The sequence below is a fragment of the Neomonachus schauinslandi genome, chromosome 5 (genome assembly GCF_002201575.2).
Source record: "Neomonachus schauinslandi chromosome 5, ASM220157v2, whole genome shotgun sequence".
NCBI lineage: Eukaryota > Metazoa > Chordata > Mammalia > Carnivora > Phocidae > Neomonachus > Neomonachus schauinslandi.
In genome coordinates, this window is record NC_058407.1 from 174673704 (window position 1) to 174683148 (window position 9445).

At 63.2% G+C, this 9445-nt stretch overlaps 1 protein-coding gene across 1 annotated transcript; it reads left to right on the forward strand.

The window, feature by feature from the left end:
- The first annotated feature begins 814 nt into the window (after window positions 1-814).
- GRIFIN (galectin-related inter-fiber protein) lies at window positions 815-2032 on the forward strand. The gene is made up of 4 exons (XM_021680140.1): window positions 815-900; window positions 999-1158; window positions 1489-1655; window positions 1873-2032. The coding sequence occupies exons 1-4, from the start codon at window positions 815-817 to the stop codon at window positions 1886-1888; spliced, it is 429 nt and encodes a 142-aa protein (XP_021535815.1). The 3' UTR covers window positions 1889-2032.
- Window positions 2033-9445: the final 7413 nt, after the last annotated feature.

Sequence of the window (9445 nt, forward strand, 5' to 3'; positions counted from 1 at the left end):
CTGGCCTCCTCCCCAGCTCAGCTGAGAGGGGCTGAGGCACCAGGCCAGGGGGGCGTTGGGGTGTGGGAAAGGCCCTCCCCCACTCCATCAGCCAGAGCCCAGGAATGCGCTGACCACAGCCCCAGCCTAATCCCAGCACAGTGCCCCATGGGGCCAGCTGAGCTGGCTGGAGCAGGGCAGCCGGGGAGGCTGGGCTGGGCTGGGCTGGGGGGGACACAGGCTTGGCCCCCAGAAGGCCCAGGCAGTGTCGGTGGGCCTGCCGTCCCCCCTCCCCTACTGGAGCAGTGATAAGGGTTTGGGTCCCTGGATGCCCAGAGGAAGCAGGCTTGGGGTGGGAGGCAGAAGTGCTTTCCTAGGACCCTAAAAAGTGAAGTGGGGGGTGGGAGGGGCCCAGGGCCGGCCATCCTGTCTCTGGTGCTTGAATGGCATACCTGCTGATAGTCAGGGGGAGAAGCGGGGTGGGGGGCAGGGAGGGGTGGAGCAGCCTGCTGGCTGTCCCTGGGGTGGGGCTCCGCACCCGGCCCGGCCTGCCCACCTGCCTATATGCCCCGGCTCATGCTCCGCACCCACAGAAGCTGGAGAGATGGCGTTGCAGGTGGGTGAGAAGGAAGCAGGCCCAGGCGGGGGCTCCCCGCCTCTCCGGTGCTCCTTCCCTAGGCCTGCAGGACGAGAGGGCATGGGGTGGGGGACCCCTACCGCCCTGACGTGAAGGGAACGCTGCTCAGAGGGCCAGGGTCCTGGGGAAGAGCCCGAGCTGGGCGTGAGACTGGCTGGGGCCCCCTGAACAAATGGGGTACACTCTGCCCCCTTTTGCATGCAGTTCGAAGCCTTCTGTGCAGGGGGCCTGGCCCCTGGCTGGAGCCTGCTGGTCCAGGGACACTCTGACTCTGGAGAGGACAAGTAAGGGTCACTGCCCTCCCCAGGGGTCCCCTCTCAGCCTTGGGCAGGGTGACTCCCCAGGCATCTGCTGTCTCACAGCCCCCATGACACCCCCCCAGGTTTGAGATCAACTTCCTGTCCGAGGCGGGGGACATTGCCTTCCACATCAAGCCCCGGTTCTCCAGTGCCACCGTGGTGGGCAACACTTTCCAGGGGGGCCGCTGGGGCCAGGAGGAAGTGTCCAGCGTCTTCCGGCTGGTGCTGGGGGAGCCCTTTGAGGTGAAGGGGGCAGCGGAGGGGAGGCCCGTGGGGGGCGGGGGGAGGCCAGGACTGGGGTACCTGTGAGGCTATCGGGCTGTGAGGCTAGCTACCGCTGCTTTGTGGGGAGGACGCTGTGTCCCCTGCGTACTGTGGAGGTTTACAGGTAAAGACCGCGGGGAGTCTCACTGCTGGGTGCAGGCGGGTGCACCCCTCAGCGAGGAAGGGGACGTCCGTCCGGCTGGGGCTCGGGGCTCCCATCTGGGGCGGGCCTGCATGACGGGGCATTCCGCGTGGTGAGGGGACCCGGGCTCCGTGGCAGGCCGTGGGTCACCGGCCTCCCGTCCCCAGATGGAGGTCAGCTCAGATGAGGAGCACTTCCATGTCCACGCCCAGGAGCACAAGGTGCTGCAGTTCGCACACCGTCACAGGCCACTGGCGGCCATCACCCGGGTGCAGGTGCTGAGTGACCACCGCCTGGCCCAGGTGGAGCTGGCCAGGAGGGACCTGAGCTGGTGGTAACGTACCTGCCCCCCCCCCCGCCCCACAGCTCTCCAGCTCTGCGCCCCTACCGCACCGGGGGACCCCTCAGGCCCCAGCAGCCCGGGAGGGGGGCCCTGCTTCGTCCTCTGCAAGCCCGAGGGAGCAGGGCCCACTGTCCACATCCCACCCCCATGGCCAGGCTTGGTTCTGGGCTGGGGCTGGGGCTGAGGCGGGTGTCTTGGATGCTTGCAGGGACGGGGGCCACTGAGCTGTGCCCGAAGTCCCCGGAGGGAGCCTCGGCTATCAACCATCCCTTGTTCAGTGGAGCCCACGCAGAGGGAGCTGAGGGGAGTGGTCTGTGGTGCTGGCGCCTCCTATTCTAGATCTACCTTCAATAAAGTTTGAGCAGGCTGCAGGGGCTCGGCTACTAGCGCGGGACCGGAGGGGGTGAGGTTGGGGTGATGGATGCAGCCCTAGACTCCCCCACCAGAGATGCGGGTGGGGTGTCTCCTGAGACCTATGTGCCCTGGGGATGGTCTGACCCCTCACCTCTTCCCCTCGTTCCCTGGAAGGGGAGTGGTGTCAGATGACATCGGATGATGGGGGGCTCCTGGCCAGCTGCCCTTGCAAGACCCCTGGGCACACCCCCTCTGGTTCAGCCCTTGGGAGAACATCCTGCCCAGTCCCAGTCTGCTGGGAGGTCCCGAAGCCTCCTCGCCCTGCTTCCTGCTGGGTGGAAGGACGGAGTCTTTCCTGTTTCTCCTTGTCCCACCTGGAAGTGAGACGTGCTCCCAGTCCTGCTGGTGTGTGTGTGTGTGTGTGTGTGTGTGCGCGCGCGCGTGCGTGCGTGTGTGTGTGTGTGTGTGTGTGTGTGTGTGTGTGGAGTGGGGGCAGGGTGGATGCAGAGGAAGGGAGGGAGCCCTGAAAATCTCGTCTGGGGACGGGGAGTGCAGCTCGCAGCCTCCCAGCGCTGGATTCAACCCCAGCTGTTGTATCTACCAGTCAGTCAGCCGTCTGTCTACCCTTCTATCCATCTATCGTCTGTTTATCCATCGATCTTGATGAAAGTGGGGATGTCGCTGCTCGGGATGAGGCTCCCCAGGATTAAGCCTGAACAAGGGATTCCTTAAGGAAGAGGCAGGTGGGTGTAGCAGACAGGAGGGCTGAGCAGGTAAGGCCCTGGGCTCTGGAGCCTGCAGCCCGGGTCTGGGTTCCAGCCCTGCTGTCCTGAGGTATGACCTTGGGCCAGTTCCGGAGCCTCTGGGGACAAGTGGAGCCCTCAGGCCGTGAGTGGATCCGGGCAAAGCACTGGATGGCCGGCTGCACGTGTCACCTGCTGTGCAATGCCGGACACACACGCGTCTGGCTGAGGTTTTACAGACAGGGAAACTGAGGCTAGGGTGCAGGAGTCAGCTTCAGCATGGGGCCATCTCAGCACCCCCACCCCCAGGTGAGACAATGGTGGCCCCAGACTCCAGCCGTGCGCTTCCTTCCTGTCTCCGCGCACTTCCCTGGCGGTGTCCACAGCCCAGCTGGCCCAGGAGCCCCTTCCCGCCCTGCCCCCGCCTGTGGGAGGCCTGGCCTTTTGTGTCCAGGACAGATGAGACGACGGGAGGCTGGGGGCCGGCAGGCCAACCTGTACCCTGGGAAGGCCTGGGGTATTGGGAAGGGGGTCGCCCACGCCATGTGGGGCAGGGGGCGCCCCGACCCGCGTCTGTGATCTGGCCAGGCTGCTTCTGTTCTTGGGGACTCTGAGCCCAGCGATAGGGGCGTTCCTGCTCGAGGTGCCAGGCCCCTGATGCTCTGTGACCTGAGCTGGCGGCTCACCCTCTGTGGGCCTCAGTTTCCCTATAGACCAAAGGCCCCCGTCATGAAGTGCTGTCTCCCCAGTAGCCATGCAAGGTGGGAGGGCAAAAAAGCAAAATTAGATGCCAGCCTTTCTTTTCCCGGGGGTGGGGATGGGTCACCAAGCCTGGGGATGGCCTGCGGCTCAGAGCCGGACACACTGCCTCTGAGTGTTGCTGGGCCCTACACAAGGGCCAGGCCCGCACCGTCTCCCAAGAACTTGGCCAGGTAGGGAGAGCAACACTCATCCCGCAGATGTGAAACAGGCTCAGAGAGGTTAAGTAACTTGAGGAGGCTTGCTCAGCAAATGAGGGGTGGAGCCAAAAATTCCAGGCCTGACGGACCCCACGCACACGCATGCACGAGCACACGCATACCCATCCCTCAACTGCTGGCCCTGAGCTGAGTCAGCTTCGAATCAGCCCTTCGCCTGCTCCAGGTTACAAGCTGCCGAGGGGCAATTCAGACCACAGGGGCGCCGGACCCACGCATTCATTCCTGGGCCTCAGTCTTCCCTTCTGTGAGGGGGGGGCACGGAGCTGTGAGCTCAGAGGGTCCTGCCACAGGGTGGCACACCTTGTGATGACCCCTTCCGCTACTGCCCCTGCCCTCAGCACTCAGTGCGGGTGGCTGGAACTGTGTTCCAGCGCAGCACTACAGCCCCGTGGCTGGGCCCTCAGCTGACGCCTCCTCCAGGAAGCCCTCCCTGACCTCCATCTGTGCTTTACACCCTCTGCTGGCCTCTCCTCCCCACCCCCATCACACTGCCTCTTCTGGAGATGGGGGGCCAGGTCTTTCCCCAGCCCCAGCACAGCTGGCTCTGGAGATGTTTGCTGATGAGTAAGTGAGCTACTGAATGGCTGACTTGAAGAGAATCACTCAGAGCTTTGAATAAGCTAGAGACGTCACCCCCCAACAGGGGCCACAGAATCATAAGGGCTCCGACTGTAATAAGCTGGTCCCTGAACTCGAGAGATGAGAACGAGTCCAATCTCCTCCCCGCCACGGCCCAGAGGCCTCGCACCTTTGGCTTCATCGGTCCCGTTGCCTGTCCACCTCCTTCCCCATCCTGGAGCACGCGGAGCCATCTCTGCCCCAGGGCCTTGGCACCAGCACCTCCCTGCCGTTCTTCCCCAGCACTCAGCCTGGCTCGCTCCTTCCCACTACTCGTCCCAACTAGCACCTTGTGGTTCACGGATTTAGCATCCATCACAGGTGCACCAGCTGTCCGTCCCCACCGACAGTCAGCTCCGGGGCACGGCCGGCTGCCCAGGGAGGTCACCACGGGAGTCCTCACACCTGCAACAAGGCCTGGCACATCCTACGCACCAACAAATATCTGTTAAATAAACGAGTAAACGGAAACAGACCCCGCTTAAACCCTTCTAGGGACAAGCAGTTCACTCCCTACCACAGTAGTGATTGAAGCAAATTCTAGAGGAGGCTTAACTCTGCTCCTCGCGTCCGTCCCTCCTCTGTGCCATAACGGAGGCTCCTTGGAAGGAGGCCACGCGTTCCGTGATGCCCTTCAGAGACCCTAAGACCTCGGCGGGGTGGGGTGCTCCAGCCAGAGGAGTCGGAAGAGGCCCACCGGGACAGCCCCTTGCTCCAGGCAAGCAGAGCCAACCCCTCAGAGGGCCGGGCTCCCCCCTCAGTTGCGTGTGTGTGTGTGTGTGTGTGTGTGTGCATGCGCGTGCATGCCCACACGCACGGGGGGTGGTCCACTGGGCCGGGCCTGTCTGGGGAAGCACAGCTGTCCTGCCCAGGAGGCGGTGGCCCTCGCAGGGTTATGTGTACAGACTTCCGATGCCACCGGCTGGCTGAAGGTACCAGGCCCTCTGGATGGTCAAGAAGAGAGCGCAAGTGCCCACGGGGCCACGTGACGAAATGAGGCAGGTGGGCGCAGGGCGAAAGGGACCGGTGTGGTCTGTGGCTAACACGAAGGTACGTAGCCCATCACACTTGGCTCCTTCCTATGCACAGGGAAGCGTGCAGGGTGGGCAGATCTTCCGATTTTAAAAGATCTGAAGTTAACGCATCTGATATCTGTTTTTGAATACTGGCCTCCATGGTGAACCCTGAACCCAGCAGCAATCTCTAAGCAAGCTGCCCCAGGGGCAGTCAGTTCGAGACCCCTGGTCTAAAGCCAACTTTCACCCTGCTTTGTCTCACCTGGACACCTGAGGGTGGGGAGTGCCTTTCTGCCCTCCCCTAATATTCTAGCCCCTTCCTAAAGCCTCCAGGGCCCCATGAGAAACAGACCACCCAGCAGAGGGTGCTCCAGACATGGGTTTCCCCTCAACCCCAAATCCAGGTGGCAAAGACCCACTCTTTGTTTCCCCAGAATGAGAACCTGGGCCCAAGGTGGAGACGGGGAGCATCAGGGATGGCCAGCCCCCCCTCCCCCCGCCCAATTGACGGCAGAACCCAGGGCATGGCACTAGGCTGAAGGATGGAGTGAACGCTGTGTGGGCTCGAGCAAATCACCACCTCTCTGAGCCTCAGTTTCCAATTCTGTAGATGGGACTGGGACAGCTCTGAGGAGCACACAGCAGCTCCAAGAGCAGGAGAACATGGTCTGCATGAGCCCCTCTGCTCCCTCCCTGCCAGGGCAGTGCGGGGTCAGGCCAGAGCTGCTCCCTGCCAGGCCCCCTGGATGTCTCCACGCCCACGCCGGGTGTCCTGGGCCTCGGCTCACCCGTCTCTTCCTGCAGGTTTCGGAACAGCCACCACGAGTGCAGGGGTGTGGAGGGAGGCTGATGCCGAGCATGACCCTGGAGGGCTGGGGGCCATCAGGGCCAGGTGCCTCGGGCTACAGTGACACCCCCAGTGCACCTCTTCTCGGCCTCAGTGGCCTCGAGTGGCAAAGCCCATCACCACCTGGGGCCCCCAGGGCCGGTCCTGTGACAGGGTGTGGGGGCTGCCTGTCCCGGGGGCCCCACAGGTGCCCACGCCGGAGGCCCCACGCCGGCAGCAGTGGGGACAGCAGCCCACGGGCAGCAGGGCCTGCCCCGCGGTGGGACGAGAAGAAGAGCTAGGTCCACGCCGGACTGTGCACTGTCGACCATCTCCAGAAGGGCTCGGGAAACCTGGCCGTACGGGCTACTCGGAACGGCGACCGGGAGGGGTGCGTGCATCTGTCCTCTCACATTTTGTCACGAAAAGTTTCAGACGTACGGAAAGTGGAAGTGCTGTTCAGTGAGCGCCTGTGAATCCGCCGCTCCCTGCATTCGGGGCCTAGCGCTTTGCTCCATGGCTTCTTCCCACCCCGTCCTGGGTTTCCGCACATTTCAACCCAAGTGGCCGACCTCAGACCCGCACCTGGACACCCCAGCTCACACACCCCTAACGTTCGCTGCCCCTTCGTAGCTCTTCTTTGAGGCCTACTTTCCTCTCCTATGAAATGGCGTAGCAGCGTCTCCAGGAGCCTGGGGGCGGTGGGGCCTGGCGCCGCCGGGCAGGGGACACTTGGCACACAGAGAGGGGCCAGGGGGCAAGGTGTGGACAACAGCGAGGCGCGGCGGTGCGACCTGGATGCTGGCCTCGGCTGCCCCCTCGTCACTGGTCACCCCGCATCACTGCCGCAGGGCTGCAAGTAGAGCTGTCCTCCCAAGCTCCCTCCCTCGACCCCTTAGGCCGCTGACCGGAGCTGTCTTTTCAGCACCAAGCAGAGCAGCCCTCCACTCCAGAGGGTGGGCCAGGAGGACCTGAGCCCCCCACCCCCAGGGGTGGCTGCAGAGACCCCCCTCCCCGGGCAGGAGATGAGCAGCCCCGCCCAAGGGGATGGGCCCCTGGGGGGCTGGGGAGCCGTGGGCACCTGTGGGGTGCGCCTGGGATAGGGGAGGAGCCCTGGGCAGGAGGGAGCCTCTGGAAGGAGGGGTTTGGGCAGGGGTTGTGGTTTCTACCCACCCAGGGGCAGAGGTCAAAGTGGGACAAGTAGGGTGGCCAAGATGGGGGAGAGCCCGTGAGGGCTCTCATCGTAGGAGTACTTGCCAGACGATCGTGTCCTCTCTGCACCTGGGCAGTGGGGTCCTTCTCCCTTGGGAGCACTCCTCTTGGATGAGACCCAAAGGCTTTCCCTCTCTGCCCTCTCCATGGCCCCAGGACTGCTGGGAGGTGGGGATGGGGCAAAAAGGGAAGCATGACACCCCCTGCTTGCACCCCTTCTCTGCAGGGCACCCCGGGTCCAGCTCTGGTGCACCATGGATGTCACCACGGGAGCCCAGCACACCGACCCCCAGCTGACTTGGGGGGCTCCTCAAGTTGGCATGGAGCCCCCGGCCCTGGGTCCTCTGGACCTGATGGTTCTCCTGCAGGAGGTCGAGGTGGCACTGGTGTGGGTGCCTGACCCTGGGGCTGTCCCCTCTGGCTGGTGGCCTGGCGGGTCCTGGAGACCAGGCTTGTCAGGCCATGGAGGTCATGGAGGGTGGGGTCCTACAGACAGGACCGAACCCCCTCTCTGTATCATGCATGGTCCTGGCTTTTTACTGAGGAGCGGTGCCTCTGGTTTGCAGAGGAGGGTAGGATAGGGTCTGGCTGGCCTCATTTGCTTTAGCCCCCCAGCTATATTTTAGGTTCCCACGGGTGGGGAGAGCAGATAGGAGGCAAGGGCAGCCCAGACCAACAGGGAAAGGGGGGTGGGGGGCTCCAAGTAAGAGAGAGGATGACTGGTTGGGGAAGAAACACCACCCTGCCTCTCCCCCTCCCCCTGAGGCTCTTCCTAACCTCCCACCTCCTCTGGAGGCCCCTCCAGTGGGGTGGGGTCTTGACCCCAGCTTGGGGGTGGGTGGTAACACCTCTGACAGTTAGGTCCTCCGGAGTCTGGGCCACTCCCACACCCAGTTCCCTCTCTGCTCTCTTGCCCTCCCTGGCTGGGTTCTTCGTGAGGATTTCAGGGGCTAAAGGCAGACCTGGCAGAGATGAGGTCAGTCAGGAACTCAGGAGAGCTGGAACAGTGCAGGCTCGGAGCGGGGCCAGGCCCTTGAGGGCTCAGGAGAGCAGGTGTCCTTCCTAAACACTCAGTGATGACCTCGCTTATCTTCACAAGAGCCCTATGGGGTTGTCTTCATAGATGAGAGGACTCAGACACAGAGGGGAGGCATCTGCCTGAGGTCACACAGCATGTCTGTGGCAGAGCTGGGATTTGAACCCAGGCGATCTGATTCCAGAGTCCTCTAGATATTTGGGTGGCTGCAGTTGGAAGAATATATATATGCAGTCCCATTTGTATTGTTTTTCTCCTTACTTAAAAAAAAAAAAATGAGGTCTTAAGTCTGCAAACATGGGTTTGTAAACACAAATTTTGGGGAGACTCTGACCCCCATGGCTGGAGAGGAGCTGGCCACTCTGGGCCTGGCAGAAGCCCCACACTCATGCCCCACACTTCACGGGAAGGAGGCAGAGCCGGTGACCGAGCCACATCCAGGCTGTGAGAGAGCGTGGGGAATCCCAGAGGGGACCCCGTGTACTCTGGCCAGCTGCCTGGAACATCCCGGAACTTGGAGAGGCAGCCTCCTGCACCTTGTGGGGCCCTGCACAGAGGGTGGGGGTGTGGTGGGGGTGGAGAGGCTCCTCACGGCCCTGCGGGGGAGGCACTCCCGGGAGTGCGGCGACCCAGGCTGCACTCCGACCCAAACCCGGCTGTGGTTTCAGGACCCTGGAAACAGCTCCCCATCCTCCTCTCAACCTCAACCCCTCTCCAGCCAAGCACTCCATTCCTTTTCGGTAAGCTCTGCCCTCCCTGACAGCCAGCCATTCTCAGCCCGCTAGCACGGGACCGATTCCAGCCCGTGGGACAAAGCCGTAACCAGGGCCGCAGGCCGGGCTGACCCTGGATAGGCAGTTGGCGCTGCTGCCTCACAGGGCCCCTCGCCATGGTTACGGCCCACCCGCAGTTCCCCTCAGAGGCGGGCATTGTTGGGGCACCAGAGTGTGGCAAGCGCCCAGGAGACCGGGCTGGTACAATGGCCTTGGCGTGTCT

Coding starts and splice junctions, on each gene's coding strand:
- GRIFIN (XM_021680140.1), top strand. CDS start 815: ATGCAGTTCGAAGCCTTCTGTGCAGGGGGCCTGGCCCCTGGCTGGAGC. Junction 901..998: donor TCTGACTCTGGAGAGGACAA/GTAAGGGTCACT, acceptor ACACCCCCCCAG/GTTTGAGATCAACTTCCTGT. Junction 1,159..1,488: donor TGCTGGGGGAGCCCTTTGAG/GTGAAGGGGGCA, acceptor TCCCGTCCCCAG/ATGGAGGTCAGCTCAGATGA.